Consider the following 24008-nt stretch of genomic DNA (forward strand, 5'->3'; position numbering starts at 1 on the left):
CAATCAGAATGAGAAAATGTCTATTTGTTGATTTTTGGTAAATTTTTTAAATATTGAATTTCATAGTATTTCACAATAATGGCAGATGTCAACAAAACGTCACCTGTAGTAAGTAGCTGTCTGCCATTGGCAACTACAACAGCAATCGGAATGAGAAAATATATTTTTGTTGATTTTTGGTGAATTTTTTAAATATTGAATTTCACACCATTTCACAATAATGGTAGATGTCAACAAAACTTTACATGTAGAAAAGTAGCTGTCTACCAATGGCAACTACTACAGCAATCAGAATGAGAAAATGTCTATTTTGTAGATTTTTGGTTAATATTTTAAATATTTAATTTCATACTGTTTCACAATAATGGCAGATGTCAACAAAACGTCACCTGTAGTAAGTAGCTGTCTGCCATTGGGAACTACAACAGCAATCACAATGAGAAAATATATTTTTGTTGATTTTTGGTGAATTTTTTAAATATTGAATTTCATACAATTTCACAATAATGGCAGATGTCAACAAAACGTCACCTGTAGTAAGTAGCTGTCTGCCATTGACAACTACAACAGCAATCAGAATGAGAAAATGTCTATTTGTTTGATATTTTTTTAATATTTAATTTCATACTATTTCACAATAATGGCAGATGTCAACACACATTTACCTGTAGTAAGTAGCTGCCTACCATACAGCAATAAGATTGAGAAAATGTCTATTTGTTGATTGAGAAAATGTCTTTCGAAAACGAATATCCAGTGAATATCAAACCTCCTGCTAACTTATGCACGCTCATTTACATCTGAAAGTCCGCCATGGATCTGATATCTGAAATCTAAAAATTATGTGCAAAATTTCACTATTTGACAATCGGCAGACAAAATGATTGATTAAAAATAAGCATTAAATTCGTTTAATGGTGCAAATATTTGACCTCAAACACCCATTGAGCCAAATCAACTGTCCAATGTAAACATGGGCTAATGTTGACGATATTTTTACGCCTCGTAAAAAGCTCCAAGGCTGCGGCTAAAGGTTATTTTCATAATCGACGAATCCGTCGATCATTTCCTGGATTAATCAAGTACTTGTGTAGTTGAGAAAGTGTCGGATGATTTGTTGAAATACGTTGATCTGTGTTTATTTTGTCAACAAACCAAAATCCAATCCAACGTTATTTATAAAGCACTTTAAAAAAACAACAACAAAGTTATTCAGTTTGCATGATTTGAATCTTTGTTATATCAGAGCAAAGAAACCAGAAAATATTCACATTGAGAAGCTGTAAAAAAAAGCTGTCAAATTATTATTTCTTTTTTTTCAACATACAGTTCTAGTGATTTATTTGTCACTAGGCAAATAATTGATCATGATTTGTATTGTGATCTTACTCAGGCTAATCATATTTTTCTTTCTTCAAATTTACCATGTGACCATGTTTTTGTAACATCACACAACCAATTTGTAAAATGTGTCTTGTTACATTAGTTCATCAGTTTCCTCTTCAGAAAATGCTCAAATACAGATGCATGTAAAACTTACAGAAACATTGCCTGTTTAGGAATAATACCATTTTTTTTTTACAATTAGCACAATATCGCCATATAAATGCTGTGACAAAATCTGGATTTTACTGAAATGCAACTTTTTGTGCCACTTGACCTCTAGTTTATTAATTTACTGTTAAAACCCAATATAGACAATTGTAATAAAATGTAAATATGTGATTTAAAACTCTCAATAGGACTGAGGATGGTCCACAGACAAGTTTGGGGTCACCTGTATAATTATTTAGTGTTTTCCATTAAAAGTCACACTTTTATTCATCAAAAGAGTTGCAAAATGAATAGAAAATATAGTCAAGACATTGACAAAATTAGAAAAATAATGTTTTTTTTTTCCCATTCAAAATATATAATAATTTGGCCCTTTCATCAAAGAACCAACAAAACTGTTTTCAGCTGTGCTAGCATCATTGCACATGGGTTTCCAAGGATTTTCTAATCGTCCAATAACCAATTAGCAAACACAATGTACCGTAAGAACACTGGAAATGGGCCTCTATACACCTATGTACATATTCCATTAAAAACCAGACTTTTGCAGCTAGAATAGTCGTTTACCGCATTAACAAATGTATAGAGTGTTTTCTTTTCCTTCAAAAATAAGGAAATTTCTAAGTGACCCCAAACATTCTCAAACAGGAACAAAACAGAAACTAACACCAAGCGTCTCTCTAGCTGTTGCCCAGGATGAACAGCAGTGGCCCGGCCTATCCCCTCGCCTCTCTGTATGTGGGGGACCTGCACCCTGATGTCACTGAGGCCATGCTCTACCAGAAGTTTTGTGCCGCTGGACCCATCATGTCTATACGTGTGTGCCGAGACATCATCACCCGCAGATCTCTGGGATACGCGTACATCAACTTCCAGCAGCCGGCTGATGGTATAGTAGCTATTTAAACCTGATCCACGTTATAAAGAGGTTGTTGTTATGACGTAGATGATCATTCATAGTGAATCTGAAATGTTATAGTCCGAGTAGGTGTCGGCTTAGTCAGGTTTGGGCTCAGTTTAGTCAATATTATCTTGGGCTTGATCAGGTTTGAGTCTGTCCATATTCCCAACTCAAATACACCATCAGTGCTAACCTGGACTAGATTCTTGCAGGTGACGCCAAATTCTGATTATGTGAGATGTTCTGCCTGTTATTCTTCAACCTCGTGGTACAAATGTGTTTTGACATTTGTGCGATGATCTCCTGTTAAGAGTGGTCGTCTGAGCTACTGTAAACCTTCCTTAATATTTGAATGCCGTTGTTGCTTAGCAACACCGCTCTGGCATTATTTGCACGGGTGACCAACAGGCCAGAACAGCAGACACTTCCACTCAGACATCATCATCATCATCATCATGAGGAGGAGATGCAGAAGATGTGGAATGAAGAGACACGAGTACAAGGCCTGGTCAAGAAAAAAAACCAACAATGGATAAGAATGAATTCTTCTGTCTTTAGACCTTTTGCAGAACAGTTGACAAATAAGTCACAATATTTTGACTGTATGCTTAAAATTGTGTGATTGCATTTTTAAGATGCCTTATATAACAATAACTAGTGGCTTCTGTGGCTTCACTACGGATATGCTAATATCGCTATGTGGCTCCTCGAGATGATGCAAGGAGCAACTTCAAATGCTTCTATCTGGGATATTAAATGGAAAGGCTAAACATAGATTAGGGCTGCATCTATGGAATATTTTTGTAATCGAGTATTTGACCAATTATTTTGCGATCAATCGAGGACGCAAAACGCACAATTATCCTTGTTAATTTTACTGAAAAAAAACCCTTTAATTTATTTATTTATTTTTTGTAAGTTCTGTTAATTCCTATGGTGTCATGGCTCAGATTTTTTTTTTTTTTAATTATTTTTAGCGGAGTGCGCTCTGGATACGATGAATTATGATGTTATCAAGGGTCGGCCAATTAGAATAATGTGGTCTCAGCGTGACCCGGGACTCAGGAAATCTGGAGTGGGCAACATCTTCATCAAGAACATAGACGAGTCCATCGACAACAAGGCCCTGTACGATACCTTCTCTGCCTTTGGCAATATTTTGTCCTGCAAGGTAAGGGCTCTGGATTGTAATATTTAATTTGGATGTCAAAATTAGTGAAATAATAGCATCATTTTCCACTGGGGATGGAAACCGTGAAACCATAGAAGAATACTACATATCTAAAGCAAATATAAGATATTCTTATTTTGTCTTTGCAGGTCGTTTGTGACGACAAAGGATCCAAAGGTTATGGCTTTGTTCACTTTGAGACTCAGCAGGCTGCAAACCGCGCCATTGAGACCATGAATGGGATGTTGCTGAACGATAGAAAAGTGTGAGTCGACAATAGACTGACTTTTTTTCTATTTTATACTAACTCAATCAAATATAAAGTCTTAAAATGTTGAGCCCTGTCAAGTCAATTCTATTAATATAGCCCAACATCACAAACACAATTTGCCTCGAAGGGCTTTACAGTCTGTACAGCAAGTGACACACTTTGTCCTTGGACCCTCTGTCCTTAGACCCTCACATGGAGTGAGGGAAACGCTCTCCTAGATTGGACAGACATGCATGTATGCATGGAAACTAAACTGCTGTGATTCTCTGTACATGGAATGTAACAGAAATTGCCATCGTGCTTCGTAATTTCTGTCTTCTGGCCTGTTACGGGCCTCTTTACACTGGCTCCCTGTCTGTCTGTGTGTCTGTGTAAGGATGAATTAAAAATGTTTGTTTTTGTTTTTAAATGGCACCTTCATGGCATGGCACCAGCTTGCCTGCTGGAGCTCCTCGACGAGCTCTGAGGTCACCTCAGCTGTGACCAGTTGCCCTTGTTTGTGCCAAGATACTGGGTAAAAAACAGTGGAGAGAGATGGTGACTGCACAGACCCTCCAAACGATTTAAAAACTTCTTAAAAACCTTTTTTAATTTACTTATTTGGAATGCCTATATATATATATATATATATATATATATATATATATATATATATATATATATATATATATATACACACGGTCATTCATATATATATATATATGCATGCAGCAAAAAGAGCTGACATTGTGCTTTAATCAACCAGGTTTTTAATTGTCTAACTTTGTTTTATCTTTAATTGCCGTCTGTCTCGTGTCTCATGCTTCTGTCTGCAGTTTCGTTGGTCATTTCAAGTCTCGAAAGGAAAGAGAGGTGGAGTTTGGCTCCAAAGCAATGAAGTTCACCAACGTGTACATTAAAAACTTTGGTGACGACTGCACCGATGAGAAACTCAAGGCAATCTTTTCACCATTTGGTAAGACCTCCTTCTATTTACTCAGTCAGCGGCGTCGTCTTTGCTAAACTGATTTCTCAATTTTTCCTCTCGTTTGTTGCAAACATTTCCCCCCTCAGGGAGGACTCTGAGTGTGCGGGTGATGAAGGACGAGAGTGGGCGTTCACGAGGATTTGGCTTTGTTAACTATGTTAACCACGAGGACGCTCAGAAGGTGCAGTGTGCCAAGTTTCTTCTCCGTGCGATGTTGCGATCGCAAACCGTTAACGCAGATTTAACTGTCTACTACTAATCGTTTTGAATAGAATCATGGCCCCAAAAATCGTAATCGAATCGTGAGGAGTAAAAGATTCCCACTCCTACAAATAATACATTCTTATTCCCTTTTCATGTTACAGAGCAATTCTTACTAGGGCTGAACGATATGGACAAAATTTCATATCTCGATATTCATGCCAGATATCTCAATATCGATACGATACGATATGACTACAGGTTCGGTGAAAACCAAGCATTTTTCAGAAAAATAAAAACATTATACAAAAGACTGTGGAAACTTTCCACATGGAAAGTGCAGTTTTATTGATGAGAACTCACTGCCAGTCATCAACATTACCATAAAATTACCAAAGAATAAATAAAAAATATTTTTTTATCATCATCACATTTTTTACTGCAGCTCCGCTTTAATGTTCGATGCGTTATCAGTCATCGCGCAAACCTGTTGGTCCTCCTTCAATTCCCAGTCTGCTAACCGTTAGCAGCTAACGCAGCTCTCATCTCCTGCGCTATATTATCACCTGTATGCTCCCGGGGAAGAAGGAAGTCTGCAGACAGCAGATCTTGAGTTCGGAGTTTGTTGTGATAAAATGGATCGTTAAACTGATGTAAGGTTCAGTTGTCCTGCGTGACCACAGGTCCGTGGTTGTGGCGAAATGATCGATGATTTATGTTTTGTCACAAAATCGCCACCGGTCTCATTATCTTCCGCACTCATGTCACTTTTCTTTCTTCTTTTTTGATTTTCCCACTGTATGTCGTGTGTGTGAGTGTGCGTCTCACACACACGACGTGAGTTTGTCATTGGTCAGCTCAAGCAAACCAATGACAAACACGACTCCTATGTTTGTCATTGGTTTGCTTGAGCTGTCGATCCACAGCAAGCATGAAATAAGGTTTGTGATTGGCTGGCCGTAGTGGTGCATTCAAGGGCAATCGTAAAAAAGATGTTTATTTTCGACTGACGGAGCTGTACATGCAGGGCGAACGCGGGGGAAAATCTATATCGTTTATATCGTCACTTTTGCGATATTAATATCTTGAATTTTCATATCTCGATATTGATACGATAACGATATATCGTTCAGCCCTAATTCTTACAGCTTGACACGTGTCTCCATTGTGTCCAATGCGTTGAGAACCTCAATAGGAGAGGATTATAGTCGGTCATTCATTTAAAAAGCAAACATCATGTATTTCTACTCCTCCTCTTGTTGTTGTTGTTTTCCCAGGCAGTCGATGAAATGAACGGGAAGGACATCAATGCAAAAATCCTCTACGTGGGTCGAGCTCAGAAACGCCTGGAACGTCAGGGAGAACTGAAACGCAGGTTTGACCAGATCAAACAGGACCGCATCCAACGCTACCAGGTTCACGAGACATGTGTGACACTTTCACCATTCATTTATCATGTCTTTAAAACAGCTAGTTATCGTTCTTCATTGTCTGTTTCCAGGGTGTGAATCTCTATGTGAAGAACCTGGATGATACCATAGATGACGAGAGACTCCGGAAGGAGTTTGCACCTTACGGCACCATCACCAGTGCCAAGGTATTTTAAATGCAGTGTGTGACATAGAATACGGCTTTTCTGTGGACAGTTGAGGGAATCATCATAACACGGGAGAATGTTTCTATAACCACTGTATAGAATATGTTGCTTCCATTTGGTGGTGGGTCATACGGAAGAGGATAAGGGCCAAATGTAAGAATCATTCTGAAAACAGCCTGACTTCTGAGATAAGTCAGAATTTAGCCTTTTCAATTCTGTCTCATTTTTCCTCAGAATTCAATTTTTTTTAATTGTAATTTTTTTCTCTGAATTCTCACTTTTTCCCCTCCAAATTCTCACGTTTTTTCCTCAAAATTGTGACTTTTCCCCCCCCCCGAATTCTCAGTTTTTTTCCCCTCAATTCTCAATCTTTTTCCTCAGAATTTTCACTTTTTCCCCTCAAAATTCTAACTTTTTTCCACTCAGAATTCTCACTTTTTAAATTGTCATTTTTTTCACAGAATTCTAAATTTTTTTCCCTTAATTCAATTTTTTTTCTCAGAATTCTCACTTTTTTCCCCTCAGAATTCTCACTTTTTTCCCTCAGAATTGTCACTTTTTCCCCCGAATTCTCACTTTTTTCCCCTCAATTCTCACTCTTTTTCCTCAGAATTTTCACTTTTTTCCCCCTCAGAATTCTCACATTTATTCCCCTCAATTCTCACTTTTTTCCTCAGAATTCTCTTTTTTTTTATTGTAATTTCCCCTCAAAATTCTCACTTTTTTTCCCAGAATTCTCACATTTTTCCCCTCAATTCTCACTTTTTTAATTGTAATTTTTCCTCAGAATTCAAATTTTTTCCCCCTCAATTCTCAATTATTTTCCCCTCAATTCTCACTTTTTTTCCTCTCAATTGTCACCTTTTTTTTTTTCTCTTTTCATTCTTTAAATTATATTCTTAATCCTCTTCCTTGGGGTCATTTCAATGTTGCAAGGAAATCAAATAAATCAAATAACTTTTGAAATGATAAAATAAAATATGGGAGGGGCCTTTCATTATAATCCAGATTTGCCTGCACTGGCATTTTTGAGCCCTGAAATCAAGACTTTGTTTTTGTTTGAAAACTCCCAGACTGCATTAGCATATTAGTTGTATACATGAAAACACAAGGGTGACTTCTTTGGGGCAATTTTTCCCCTCCAAAATGTCCTTTTAAAAAAAAATAGCAATTTTTTCTTAATTGAATAAAATCCTGTGGAACATTTCAGAACTTTGGTTTCTTGGCGTCCCGTAGGTGATGACAGACGGCTCTCAGAGCAAGGGCTTCGGCTTCGTCTGCTTCTCTTCACCCGAGGAGGCGACAAAAGCCGTGACTGAGATGAACGGGAGAATTGTTGCGACCAAGCCGCTGTACGTGGCGCTGGCTCAGCGCAGGGAGGAGCGTAAAGCCATCCTCACCAACAAGTACATGCAGAGACTCGCCTCGCTGCGGTCCATGCCAAATACGGTCATCGACTCGTTCCATCAGGCCGGATACTACATGACGGTGCCACAGGTAGGTTTGTTTAAACTGAAGAGGAGAGAACGCTGTACGAGCTGCCAGTCCTGTGCAGTCGACTGATGTCAACTCTCCATAAATCAAAGTAAACACATACTCAGGCCCTCGTGGCTGCCAACAGCGACATGAGGAAAAACAGATTTTAACCACTTGAAGGCCAAGCTAATCAAATCTAAGCCTGTTTAAGTCTATAATATCTGAAGAAAATGTTTTTCTTGCCCCATTAGTCAGTGTTTTTTTTTTTTGACTGGAAACTGAAGTTTGTGTTGCTTTGAAAATCTCTCTCCTGCACCAAAGTGCATTTGGAAAATCAGTTATTTTCCACAGCTCACAGGAGTTGTTGATCCACTGCTGCCTCCATGAGTAAATTCAAATGTTATTTTGTGACATTTGGTGTTTTCAAATCCTTTTGTTCAGATTTACCCGAGTCAGTGGTTCGATCTCAGTCGGACTATGGCCTAAGCTCGATTTGAATAACACGTTTCTGTGACGACTGACGGGAAAAGTCACACGTGACGTCATGTTTACGTGACTCCCGATTGTTAAAATGAGTCTGTAAAGTAACGCTAAACTTTAAAAACAGAGGCACACATACGCAGTACACAGGTACGCTGGTTATTTGTAACGCTGCTCTTTTCGTTTAATAAACAGACCGCTCCAGTTCGACTGTAGGAGCTAATGCAGCTAATGAAGCTAACTGGTAAACGGTGCTTGGACTCAGGTGCAGTGGCACGTAAACATGGCGTCAAGCGCGTCTTTTTCCGATCAGTCGTCATGGAAACGTGTCGTGCGTTAATGTTGACGCCGTTAACGTGGCCAGCACTAATATAAACACACTAAATGTGTCAATATCACACAATCACCTGAACTATTCCTTTTTAAAATGATAGAAATCATATGTACACAAAACCAATTGTGTGATCTAAATCTAGGTTCTCATGTGCCGTGTAGAATGACCCATAATTTTACATTCACGCTTCCCTTGTAGCATCACAGTCGCTCCTACTACAACCACAATGCGGTCAGCAACATGAGGCCAGCTCCTCACTGGACGGGACAACCACCGAGACCACCAGGTGAGTGGAACCTGCGTGCTGTGCTCAAGTGGATTCATGTCTGTTTGTTTGCAGTGAGTTTAAAAAATGCTGTGCCAATATTTAGGCCCCCACTCAGCCCAGATTGTAGGTAATTCTGTTGCTCGACGCGGATCCCCGACCATCGCTACAGTCAGACAAGCTTCCACTCAGGCTCCACGTGTGGTCAGTTCTTCACAGAAGACGAGTAAGCACCTCTTTAAAAAAGGCTATGTCATTATGTCATGTAAATATGCTAGTTATTTTGTGTGTGACGTGTGTAATGTTTGTGTGCAGATAACATTGGGACCCAGACTGTCGGAGGTCGCACTGACGTGCCCGGTCTGATCAGGAGCAACCAGTACAAGTACTCGTCTGTAGTGAGGAACCCGCAGCAGGTCATTACTGTTGCTGCACCCATCACGAGACTGCAGGTCAGTAGACAATTAAAGAATATTTACCTGTGTTAACACACAAAGGCATCATTGCTATTGCTATTCTTATGAAATTTGACGAAAAAGTCAGAGTATAGTATGTTTTCCAAAATATAATAATCGTACATGTCGTCCATAATTTATTTTTTTGAAAAAAAATGTTGGTCCAAAATTTGACACAAACGTCATACTATACTATGTCGTACGATATTTGAACATTTTTCTTAAATTTTTTTTGGGTCCCAAATTTGATAAAAAACCTAATACTATACTATGTTGTCCAAAATGTGACATTTTCTTGGTCCAAAATTCGACGAAAATGTCATACTATACTATGTCGTACAAAGTTTGACAAAAAAGTCATACTGTACTATGTCGTACAAAATGTGACAATTCTTTGGGAAAAAAATTTTGGTCCAAAATTTGACAAAAATGCCATACTATACTATGTCATCCGAAATGTGACAAAAAAGTCATACTATACTATGTCGTCCCAAAATTGTACTCTTTTTTTTTTTTTAAATAGTTTTTTGGTATGACAAAAACGTCATACGTGGTCCAAATTTTGACAAACGTCATACTATACTATGTCGTCCCAAAACTGAGAATTTTTTGGAAAAAGTTTTTGGTCCAAAATTTGACAAAAACGTCATACGTCGTCCAAAATTTGACAAACACGGCATACTACCGTATTTCACAAAAGATTAGATGATTTATTTGGAAAAAAAAATTGTCCAAAATGTGACAAAAACAACATACTATACTATGTCTTCCCAAAATGTACTTTTTTTGGGGGGAAAGTTTTTTGGTCCAGAATTTGACAAAAACGTCATACGCCGTCCAAAATTTGACAAAAATGGCATACTACGGTTTTTCGCACAAGATTAGACGATTTATTTGGGAAAACAATTTGAGTCCAAAATTTGACAAAAACGACATACTATACTGTCGTCCCAAAATTGACAATTTTTATGCAGAAGTTTTTTGGTCCAGAATTTGGCTTGAAATGTGTTTTTTTTTTGCCCAAAATCTGGCCCTTTTTTAAAAAAAATTTTTTAGGTACAAAATATGACAAAAACGACATACAATACTATGTCGTCCAAAATTGGAAATTTTCTTGAATTTTTATTTTTGAGCCGAAAATGTGACGAAAACGTCATACTATACTATGTCGTCGACCTCAATGTCGTACCACACTATTTCGTCCAAAATCTGACCATTTTTTTGAAAAAAAAATGTTGGTCCAAAATTTGACAAAAACGACATACTATACTATGTCGTCCAAAATCGGAAATTTTCTTGAAATGTTTTTTTTTTTGCCCAAAATGTGACCAAAACGTCATACTATACTATGTTGTCAACCTCAATGTCATACTACACTATTTCGTCCAAAATCTGATCCTTTTTTTGAAAAAAATTGTTGGTCCAAAATTTGACAAAAACGACATACTATATACTATGTCGTCCAAAATCTGAAAATTCCCAAAAAAAATGTTTTTTAGCCTAAAATATGACCAAAATGCCATACTATACTATGTCGTCGACCTCAATGTCATACTTCACTATTTCGTCCAAAATCTGACCATTTTTATGAAAAATACATTTTGTTTTCAAAATTTGACAAAAACGACATACTATACTATGTCGTCCAAAATCAGAAATTTTCTTGAATTTTTAATTTTGAGCCGAATATGTGACCAAAACGTCATACTATACTATGTCGTCGACCTCAATGTCATACTACAGTATTTCGTCCAAAATCTGACCATTTTTATGAAAAATACATTTTGTTTTCAAAATTTGACAAAAACGTCATACTATACTATGTCGTCGACCTCAATGTCATACCACAGTATTTCGTCCAAAATCTGACCATTTTAAAAAAAAAGAAATTTGGTCCAAAATTTGACAAAAACGACATGCTATACTATGTCGTCCAAAATCGGAAATTTTCTTGAAATTTGTTTTTTTTTGCCCAAATGTGACCAAAACGTCATACTATACTATGTTGTCGACCTCAATGTCATACTACAGTATTTCGTCCAAAATCTGATCCTTTTTTTGAAAAAAATTGTTGGTCCAAAATTTGACAAAAACGACATACTATACTATGTCGTCCAAAATCTGAAAATTCCAAAAAAAAATGTTTTTTAGCCTAAAATATGACCAAAATGCCATACTATACTATGTCGTCGACCTCAATGTCATACTTCACTATTTCGTCCAAATTCTGACCATTTTTTTGAGAAAAAAAATTTGGTCCAAAATTTGACAAAAACGACATACTATACTATGTCGTCCAAAATGGGAAATTTTCTTGAAATTTGTTTTTTTTTGCCCAAATGTGACCAAAACGTCATACTATACTATGTTGTCGACCTCAATGTCATACTACAGTATTTCGTCCAAAATCTGATCCTTTTTTTGAAAAAAATTGTTGGTCCAAAATTTGACAAAAACGACATACTATATACTATGTCGTCCAAAATCTGAAAATTCCCAAAAAAAATGTTTTTTAGCCTAAAATATGACCAAAATGCCATACTATACTATGTCGTCGACCTCAATGTCATACTTCACTATTTCGTCCAAAATCTGACCATTTTTATGAAAAATACATTTTGTTTTCAAAATTTGACAAAAACGACATACTATACTATGTCGTCCAAAATCAGAAATTTTCTTGAATTTTTAATTTTGAGCCGAATATGTGACCAAAACGTCATACTATACTATGTCGTCGACCTCAATGTCATACTACAGTATTTCGTCCAAAATCTGACCATTTTTATGAAAAATACATTTTGTTTTCAAAATTTGACAAAAACGTCATACTATACTATGTCGTCGACCTCAATGTCATACCACAGTATTTCGTCCAAAATCTGACCATTTAAAAAAAAAAAAATTTGGTCCAAAATTTGACAAAAACGATATGCTATACTATGTCGTCCAAAATCGGAAATTTTCTTGAAATTTGTTTTTTTTTGCCCAAATGTGACCAAAACGTCATACTATACTATGTTGTCGACCTCAATGTCATACTACAGTATTTCATCCAAAATCTGATCCTTTTTTTGAAAAAAATTGTTGGTCCAAAATTTGACAAAAACGACATACTATACTATGTCGTCCAAAATCTGAAAATTCCAAAAAAAAATGTTTTTTAGCCTAAAATATGACCAAAATGCCATACTATACTATGTCGTCGACCTCAATGTCATACTTCACTATTTCGTCCAAATTCTGACCATTTTTTTGAAAAAAAAAATTTGGTCCAAAATTTGACAAAAACGACATACTATACTATGTCGTCCAAAATGGGAAATTTTCTTGAAATTTGTTTTTTTTTGCCCAAATGTGACCAAAACGTCATACTATACTATGTTGTCGACCTCAATGTCATACTACAGTATTTCGTCCAAAATCTGATCCTTTTTTTGAAAAAAATTGTTGGTCCAAAATTTGACAAAAACGACATACTATATACTATGTCGTCCAAAATCTGAAAATTCCCCAAAAAAATGTTTTTTAGCCTAAAATATGACCAAAATGCCATACTATACTATGTCGTCGACCTCAATGTCATACTTCACTATTTCGTCCAAAATCTGACCATTTTTATGAAAAATACATTTTGTTTTCAAAATTTGACAAAAACGACATACTATACTATGTCGTCCAAAATCAGAAATTTTCTTGAATTTTTAATTTTGAGCCGAATATGTGACCAAAACGTCATACTATACTATGTCGTCGACCTCAATGTCATACTACAGTATTTCGTCCAAAATCTGACCATTTTTATGAAAAATACATTTTGTTTTCAAAATTTGACAAAAACGTCATACTATACTATGTCGTCGACCTCAATGTCATACCACAGTATTTCGTCCAAAATCTGACCATTTTAAAAAAAAAAAAATTTGGTCCAAAATTTGACAAAAACGATATGCTATACTATGTCGTCCAAAATCGGAAATTTTCTTGAAATTTGTTTTTTTTTGCCCAAATGTGACCAAAACGTCATACTATACTATGTTGTCGACCTCAATGTCATACTACAGTATTTCATCCAAAATCTGATCCTTTTTTTGAAAAAAATTGTTGGTCCAAAATTTGACAAAAACGACATACTATACTATGTCGTCCAAAATCTGAAAATTCCAAAAAAAAATGTTTTTTAGCCTAAAATATGACCAAAATGCCATACTATACTATGTCGTCGACCTCAATGTCATACTTCACTATTTCGTCCAAATTCTGACCATTTTTTTGAAAAAAAAAATTTGGTCCAAAATTTGACAAAAACGACATACTATACTATGTCGTCCAAAATGGGAAATTTTCTTGAAATTTGTTTTTTTTTGCCCAAATGTGACCAAAACGTCATACTATACTATGTTGTCGACCTCAATGTCATACTACAGTATTTCGTCCAAAATCTGATCCTTTTTTTGAAAAAAATTGTTGGTCCAAAATTTGACAAAAACGACATACTATATACTATGTCGTCCAAAATCTGAAAATTCCCCAAAAAAATGTTTTTTAGCCTAAAATATGACCAAAATGCCATACTATACTATGTCGTCGACCTCAATGTCATACTTCACTATTTCGTCCAAAATCTGACCATTTTTATGAAAAATACATTTTGTTTTCAAAATTTGACAAAAACGACATACTATACTATGTCGTCCAAAATCAGAAATTTTCTTGAATTTTTAATTTTGAGCCGAATATGTGACCAAAACGTCATACTATACTATGTCGTCGACCTCAATGTCATACTACAGTATTTCGTCCAAAATCTGACCATTTTTATGAAAAATACATTTTGTTTTCAAAATTTGACAAAAACGTCATACTATACTATGTCGTCGACCTCAATGTCATACCACAGTATTTCGTCCAAAATCTGACCATTTAAAAAAAAAAAAAATTTGGTCCAAAATTTGACAAAAACGACATGCTATACTATGTCGTCCAAAATCGGAAATTTTCTTGAAATTTGTTTTTTTTTGCCCAAATGTGACCAAAACGTCATACTATACTATGTTGTCGACCTCAATGTCATACTACAGTATTTCGTCCAAAATCTGATCCTTTTTTTGAAAAAAATTGTTGGTCCAAAATTTGACAAAAACGACATACTATACTATGTCGTCCAAAATCTGAAAATTCCCAAAAAAATGTTTTTTAGCCCAAAATGTGACCAAAATGCCATACTATACTATGTCGTCGACCTCAATGTCATACTTCACTATTTCGTCCAAAATCTGACCATTTTTTTGAAAAAAAAAATTTGTTCCAAAATTTGACAAAAACGACATACTATACTATGTCGTCCAAAATCAGAAATTTTCTTGAATTTTTAATTTTGAGCCGAATATGTGACCAAAACGTCATACTATACTATGTCGTCGACCTCAATGTCATACTACAGTATTTCGTCCAAAATCTGATCCTTTTTTTGAAAAAAATTGTTGGTCCAAAATTTGACAAAAACGACATACTATACTATGTCGTCCAAAATCAGAAATTTTCTTGAATTTTTAATTTTGAGCCGAATATGTGACCAAAACGTCGAACTATACTATGTCGTCGACCTCAATGTCATACCACAGTATTTTGTCCAAAATCTGACCATTTAAAAAAAAAAAAAATTTGGTCCAAAATTTGACAAAAACGACATGCTATATACTATGTTGTCCAAAATCGGAAATTTTCTTGAAATTTGTCTTTTTTTGCCCAAATGTGACCAAAACGTCATACTATACTATGTTGTCGACCTCAATGTCATACTACAGTAGTTTGTCCAAAATCTGATCCTTTTTTTGAAAAAAATTGTTGGTCCAAAATTTGACAAAAACGACATACTATACTATGTCGTCCAAAATCTGAAAATTCCAAAAAAAAATGTTTTTTAGCCCAAAATGTGACCAAAATGCCATACTATACTATGTCGTCGACCTCAATGTCATACTTTACTATTTCGTCCAAAATCTGACCATTTTTAAAAAAAAAAAAATTTGGTACCAAAATTTGACAAAAACGACATACTTATACTATGTCGTCCAAAATCAGAAATTTTCTTGAATTTTTAATTTTGAGCCGAATATGTGACCAAAACGTCATACTATACTATGTCGTCGACCTCAATGTCATACTACACTATTTCGTCCAAAATCTGACCATTTTTATGAAAAATACATTTTGTTTTCAAAATTTGACAAAAACGACATACTATACTATGTCGTCCAAAATCAGAAATTTTCTTGAATTTTTAATTTTGAGCCGAATATGTGACCAAAACGTCATACTATACTATGTCGTCGACCTCAATGTCATACTACAGTATTTTGTCCAAAATCTGATCCTTTTTTTGAAAAAAATTGTTGGTCCAAAATTTGACAAAAACGACATACTATACTATGTCGTCCAAAATCTGAAAATTCCAAAAAAAAATGTTTTTTAGCCCAAAATGTGACCAAAATGCCATACTATACTATGTCGTCGACCTCAATGTCATACTTCACTATTTCGTCCAAAATCTGACCATTTTTTTGAAAAAAAAAATGTGTTCCAAAATTTGACAAAAACGACATACTATACTATGTCGTCCAAAATCAGAAATTTTCTTGAATTTTTAATTTTGAGCCGAATATGTGACCAAAACGTCATACTATACTATGTCGTCGACCTCAATGTCATACTATACTATGTCGTCCAAAATCGAAAATTTTCTTGAAATTTGTTTTTTTTGCCCAAAATGTGACCAAAACGTCATACCATACTATGTCGTCGACCTCAATGTCATACCACAGTATTTTGTCCAAAATCTGACCATTTAAAAAAAAAAAAAAATTTGGTCCAAAATTTGACAAAAACGACATGCTATACTATGTTGTCCAAAATCGGAAATTTTCTTGAAATTAGTTTTTTTTTGCCCAAATGTGACCAACACGTCATACTATACTATGTTGTCGATCCTCAATGTCATACTACAGTATTTCGTCCAAAATCTGATCCTTTTTTTGAAAAAAATTGTTGGTCCAAAATTTGACAAAAACGACATACTATACTATGTCGTCCAAAATCTGAAAATTCCAAAAAAAAAAAAGTTTTTTAGCCCAAAATGTCATACTATACTATGTCGTCGACCTCAATGTCATACTTCACTATTTCGTCCAAATTCTGACCATTTTTTTGAAAAAAAAAATTTGGTCCAAAATTTGACAAAAACGACATACTATACTATGTCGTCCAAAATCAGAAATTTTCTTGAATTTTTAATTTTGAGCCGAATATGTGACCAAAACGTCATACTATACTATGTCGTCGACCTCAATGTCATACTACAGTATTTCGTCCAAAATCTGATCCTTTTTTTGAAAAAAATTGTTGGTCCAAAATTTGACAAAAACGACATACTATACTATGTCGTCCAAAATCTGAAAATTCCCAAAAAAATGTTTTTTAGCCCAAAATGTGACCAAAATGCCATACTATACTATGTCGTCGACCTCAATGTCATACTTCACTATTTCGTCCAAAATCTGACCATTTTTTTGAAAAAAAAAATTTGTTCCAAAATTTGACAAAAACGACATACTATACTATGTCGTCCAAAATCAGAAATTTTCTTGAATTTTTAATTTTGAGCCGAATATGTGACCAAAACGTCAAACTATACTATGTCGTCGACCTCAATGTCATACCACAGTATTTTGTCCAAAATCTGACCATTTAAAAAAAAAAAAAATTTGGTCCAAAATTTGACAAAAACAACATGCTATATACTATGTTGTCCAAAATCGGAAATTTTCTTGAAATTTGTCTTTTTTTGCCCAAATGTGACCAAAACGTCATACTATACTATGTTGTCGACCTCAATGTCATACTGCAGTAGTTTGTCCAAAATCTGATCCTTTTTTTGAAAAAAATTGTTGGTCCAAAATTTGACAAAAACGACATACTATACTATGTCGTCCAAAATCTGAAAATTCCAAAAAAAAATGTTTTTTAGCCCAAAATGTGACCAAAATGCCATACTATACTATGTCGTTGACCTCAATGTCATACTTCACTATTTCGTCCAAAATCTGACAATTTTTTTGAAAAAAAAAATTTGTTCCAAAATTTGACAAAAACGACATACTTATACTATGTCGTCCAAAATCAGAAATTTTCTTGAATTTTTAATTTTGAGCCGAATATGTGACCAAAACGTCATACTATACTATGTCGTCGACCTCAATGTCATACTACACTATTTCGTCCAAAATCTGACCATTTTTATGAAAAATACATTTTGTTTTCAAAATTTGACAAAAACGACATACTATACTATGTTGTCCAAAATCGGAAATTTTCTTGAAATTAGTTTTTTTTTGCCCAAATGTGACCAACACGTCATACTATACTATGTTGTCGATCCTCAATGTCATACTACAGTATTTCGTCCAAAATCTGATCCTTTTTTTGAAAAAAATTGTTGGTCCAAAATTTGACAAACGACATACTATACTATGTCGTCCAAAATCTGAAAATTCCAAAAAAAAAAAAGTTTTTTAGCCCAAAATGTCATACTATACTATGTCGTCGACCTCAATGTCATACTTCACTATTTCGTCCAAATTCTGAACATTTTTTTGAAAAAAAAAATTTGGTCCAAAATTTGACAAAAACGACATACTATACTATGTCGTCCAAAATCTGAAAATTCCCAAAAAAATGTTTTTTAGCCCAAAATGTGACCAAAATGCCATACTATACTATGTCGTCGACCTCAATGTCATACTTCACTATTTCGTCCAAAATCTGACCATTTTTTTGAAAAAAAAAATTTGTTCCAAAATTTGACAAAAACGACATACTATACTATGTCGTCCAAAATCAGAAATTTTCTTGAATTTTTAATTTTGAGCCGAATATGTGACCAAAACGTCAAACTATACTATGTCGTCGACCTCAATGTCATACCACAGTATTTTGTCCAAAATCTGACCATTTTTATGAAAAATACATTTTGTTTTCAAAATTTGACAAAAACGACATACTATACTATGTCGTCCAAAATCAGAAATTTTCTTGAATTTTTAATTTTGAGCCGAATATGTGACCAAAACGTCAAACTATACTATGTCGTCGACCTCAATGTCATACTTCACTATTTCGTCCAAAATCTGACCATTTTTTTGAAAAAAATTGTTGGTCCAAAATTTGACAAAAACGACATACGAGACTATGTCGTCCAAAATCTGAAAATTCCCAAAAAAAATGTTTTTTAGCCCAAAATGTGACCAAAATGCCATACTATACTATGTCGTTGACCTCAATGTCATACTTCACTATTTCGTCCAAAATCTGACAATTTTTTTGAAAAAAAAAATTTGTTCCAAAATTTGACAAAAACGACATACTTATACTATGTCGTCCAAAATCAGAAATTTTCTTGAATTTTTAATTTTGAGCCGAATATGTGACCAAAACGTCATACTATACTATGTCGTCGACCTCAATGTCATACTACACTATTTCGTCCAAAATCTGACCATTTTTATGAAAAATACATTTTGTTTTCAAAATTTGACAAAAACGACATACTATACTGTCGTCCAAAATCAGAAATTTTCTTGAATTTTTAATTTTGAGCCGAATATGTGACCAAAACGTCAAACTATACTATGTCGTCGACCTCAATGTCATACTTCACTATTTCGTCCAAAATCTGACCATTTTTTTGAAAAAAATTGTTGGTCCAAAATTTGACAAAAACGACATACGAGACTATGTCGTCCAAAATCTGAAAATTCCCCAAAAAAATGTTTTTTAGCCCAAAATGTGACCAAAATGCCATACTATACTATGTCGTTGACCTCAATGTCATACTTCACTATTTCGTCCAAAATCTGATCCTTTTTTTGAAAAAAATTGTTGGTCCAAAATTTGACAAAAACGACATACTATATACTATGTTGTCCAAAATCGGAAATTTTCTTGAAATTTGTTTTTTTTTGCCCAAATGTGACCAAAACGTCATACTATACTATGTTGTCGACCTCAATGTCATACTACAGTAGTTTGTCCAAAATCTGATCCTTTTTTTGAAAAAAATTGTTGGTCCAAAATTTGACAAAAACGACATACTATACTGTCGTCCAAAATCTGAAAATTCCAAAAAAAAATGTTTTTTAGCCCAAAATGTGACCAAAATGCCATACTATACTATGTCGTCGACCTCAATGTCATACTTCACTATTTCGTCCAAAATCTGACCATTTTTTTGAAAAAAAAATTTGGTCCAAAATTTGACAAAAACGACATACTTATACTATGTCGTCCAAAATCAGAAATTTTCTTGAATTTTAATTTTGAGCCGAATATGTGACCAAAACGTCATACTATACTATGTCGTCGACCTCAATGTCATACTACACTATTTCGTCCAAAATCTGACCATTTTTATGAAAAATACATTTTGTTTTCAAAATTTGACAAAAACGACATACTATACTATGTCGTCCAAAATCAGAAATTTTCTTGAATTTTTATTTTTGAGCCGAATATGTGACCAAAACGTCATACTATACTATGTCGTCGACCTCAATGTCATACTACAGTATTTCGTCCAAAATCTGATCCTTTTTTTGAAAAAAATTGTTGGTCCAAAATTTGACAAAAACGACATACTATACTATGTCGTCCAAAATCTGAAAATTCCCCAAAAAATGTTTTTTAGCCCAAAATGTGACCAAAACGTCATACTATACTATGTCGTCGACCTCAATGTCATACTACAGTATTTCGTCCAAAATCTGATCCTTTTTTTGAAAAAAATTGTTGGTCCAAAATTTGACAAAAACGACATACTATACTATGTCGTCCAAAATCTGAAAATTCCAAAAAAAAATGTTTTTTAGCCCAAAATGTGACCAAAATGCCATACTATACTATGTCGTTGACCTCAATGTCATACTTCACTATTTCGTCCAAAATCTGACCATTTTTTTGAAAAAAAAAATTTGTTCCAAAATTTGACAAAAACGACATACTATACTATGTCGTCCAAAATCAGAAATTTTCTTGAATTTTTAATTTTGAGCCGAATATGTGACCAAAACGTCAAACTATACTATGTCGTTGACCTCAATGTCATACCACAGTATTTTGTCCAAAATCTGACCATTTAAAAAAAAAAAAAATTTGGTCCAAAATTTGACAAAAACGACATGCTATACTATGTTGTCCAAAATCGGAAATTTTCTTGAAATTTGTTTTTTTTTGCCCAAATGTGACCAAAACGTCATTCTATACTATGTTGTCGACCTCAAAGTCATACTTCAGTATTTCGTCCAAAATCTGATCCTTTTTTTGAAAAAAATTGTTGGTCCAAAATTTGACAAAAACGACATACTATACTATGTCGTCCAAAATCTGAAAATTCCCAAAAAAATGTTTTTTAGCCCAAAATGTGACCAAAATGCCATACTATACTATGTCGTCGACCTCAATGTCATACTTCACTATTTCGTCCAAAATCTGACCTTTTTTTAAAAAAAAAAAAAAATTTGGTCCAAAATTTGACAAAAACGACATACTTATACTATGTCGTCCAAAATCAGAAATTTTCTTGAATTTTTAATTTTGAGCCGAATATGTGACCAAAACGTCATACTATACTATGTCGTCGACCTCAATGTCATACTACACTATTTCGTCCAAAATCTGACCATTTTTATGAAAAATACATTTTGTTTTCAAAATTTGACAAAAATGACATACTATAATATGTCGTCCCAAAATGTACTTTTTTTTTGGGAAACGTTTTTTTGGTCAAAAACTTGACAAAAACGTCATATGTCGTCCAAAATTCGACAAACACGGCATACTACGTTATTTCGCACAAGATTAGATGATTCATTTGGAAAAAAAATTTTTTTGACTATGTCGTCCAAAATATAAACATTTTGTTGAACATTTTTTTGGTCCAACATTTCACAAAAGTGTCATACTATACCATTTCGTCCAAAAATTGACACTTTTTTTTGGAAAAAAATTTTGGGCCCAAAATTCGACAAAAACGTCATACTAAACTATGTCGTCCAAAATTTGACAAAAATGTCATACTACTAAAAATTATGATTCGGACCTTCTTAGAAATGTTTCTTTAAAAAAAATCCGAAAAAGTCAGAATTGACGCCATTTCAATAATTGTTTTACTTTCTGTCAAAGAATCGTTTAACATGTGGTCGGTAGATTTTGGCCGATATTCAACAGTAAAAAGATCAAATCGGTGCTCAGATGAATCCCGTGTGACATCTCTCACTTGAAACCCTGCTGACCTGTTGTTGTCGCTGTTTGATCCTTCAGGTTGTTTCAGCTCCAGTGATGGAGCAGCCAGTGCATGTTCCAGTCCAGGAGCCGCTCACTGCCTCCATGCTGGCTGCTGCTCCACTCATGGACCAGAAACAACTACTTGGTGAGGGACCATTTCTTTTACTTTTACATATATGTCGATATACTATAATAACGTGTGTTTCTTTGCACACACACACACACACACACACACACAGGTGAACGACTGTACCCGCTGATCCACGCTCTGCACCCAAACTTGGCTGGGAAAATCACTGGGATGCTTCTGGAGATCGACAACTCGGAGCTGCTGCACATGCTGGAGACGCCCGAGTCTCTGCACTCAAAGGTCTGTTTGTGAGCTCCTTCTGTTTCTGGATAAAGCTAAACGTCGTAATTGTATGTTATTTTTAATGAAAAAATAACCAAAAATTTTAATTTAGAGATGCTACCTGGTACCTTTTTTGAATTACCTGCTCTTACCTACCAAGCGAGCTGAGACGACACTATGCTAACTGAACTGAAAATCAGTTAGAAAAAAAATAAAATAATTATCACTCAGCTACACATGCGCACGTTCGTAAATCTGATCTTGATTGAAACGATGGCAGAAAAACTCAAAATTTTGAGTCTACATATTGTCGTGTAGGAGTTCCCCAATACCAGAAGGTGGCAGTAATGTGAGGGAGTGGAAGGGAGTGGAACTGCCCTAATGGTTAAATGGATGCATGTTATATGAAAAAAGTCTCAACATAGCATGCAATAAACTTAAGTTTCTTTCTGTTATCGTTTGACGTCCCTGACTCAGATCATTAACAGATCCATTTTGTGTTTCTATCGTTGTTTTGTTGAGGTGGACGAGGCCATCGCTGTCCTGCAGGCTCACCAGGCCAAGGAATGTTCCACCAAGTAAAGAGGGGGGGAACACTTTCAGGTCAGAGGAACTCAGCTGGTGAAGCACATACACGGTTACTCCATTCATTATCAATTATTTTGAGAATGAGTCAGATTTTTCAGCTTCTTAATGTAAGAATATATTACGCAGCCATAATAAACAAACATATTTGCATAAACCACTTTCTAAAAGCAATTTCAAAAAAAAAACCTTTAAGGTCAATTCTAACGACTTAACTGTGGCTAATTATGCAATTAATCATGATTAAATATTTGAAATGATTGACAGAAATTACTAATTTCTCGAGTGTTAATGCAGCCGTTCTGTTTACTTTGTGTTCAATGAGAATCGTGCACCAGCCATAAATGTTACCTAACCTTGTCATCATTTTTTTTCCAGATTTAAACGACTCTGCGGAGGACAAAAAAGTTAAAAAAGTTAAAAAAAAAAAAAAAAAAAGTTTAAAAAAAGAAGGGAAAATGTGATGTGTGACTGAAATCACTACATTTTGTTGTTGCTATATCTTTTGTTAGCAGATAAAACATTTACAGGAAATGCATTAAATCTGTTGTCCTGTCATTTTGTTAAAGCTCCCATAGAGTGGTCCTATCACATATATGTTAGTTATGGAGGTCTACTTACATACATTCACTTGTTTTTATGGTCAAAAACCTCTAAGTTGGTGTAAACGAGCCGATAGAAATCTCTCCTCGCTGAAGTTCTCGTCAGTTGCGCTGTTTCAGACTGAAATCTCACCCCCAGAAGATAGAACTGTGTTGTGATTGGCCAGGTATCTGGAAGTGACGTGATTAGCACGTCATCTCTCAGAAGCGCAGCTCCCCCCTCTGGAACGGTGGATGCACTGCTACTCATTATCAAAACATTGTTTTAACAATGTTTAAAAATAGCTTCATCACGACTCCCCGCCGCAGTCCACTTTTACGACCTTTGACCTGGAGTCAGACCCAGAGTCAGAAGACACTGCCGCAAGCGAAACACCTCCACACCAACGCTATTCTTTTTGTGCGGTTCAATGTACGCAACCGGCTTTTTTTCAATCCCAGGCTTTTTCAGAGAGCTCGCA

The 24008-nt window shown here is 34.9% G+C and overlaps 1 protein-coding gene across 2 annotated transcripts; it reads left to right on the top strand.

Annotated features, from left to right (window-relative positions):
- Positions 1-2250: 2250 nt before the first annotated feature.
- On the top strand, positions 2251-22942 carry pabpc1l (poly(A) binding protein, cytoplasmic 1-like; the record flags this gene model as incomplete). 2 transcript variants are annotated; one of them, XM_083895698.1, is made up of 14 exons in its annotated part: positions 2251-2443; positions 3433-3626; positions 3776-3891; positions 4713-4852; positions 4951-5045; positions 6343-6480; positions 6567-6662; positions 7899-8159; positions 9151-9238; positions 9324-9443; positions 9533-9673; positions 22055-22153; positions 22248-22378; positions 22883-22942. In XM_083895698.1, 14 exons carry the CDS (start codon positions 2251-2253, stop codon positions 22940-22942), a joined length of 1872 nt encoding a protein of 623 aa, XP_083751824.1. The 2 variants fall into 2 exon arrangements, with proteins under 2 accessions (XP_083751824.1, XP_083751823.1); XM_083895697.1 differs by having other exon boundaries at positions 9533-9669; positions 22045-22153.
- Positions 22943-24008: the final 1066 nt, after the last annotated feature.

This window comes from Microchirus variegatus (assembly GCF_963457635.1).
Source record: "Microchirus variegatus genome assembly, chromosome: 9".
In the NCBI taxonomy this organism is placed as follows: domain Eukaryota; kingdom Metazoa; phylum Chordata; class Actinopteri; order Pleuronectiformes; family Soleidae; genus Microchirus; species Microchirus variegatus.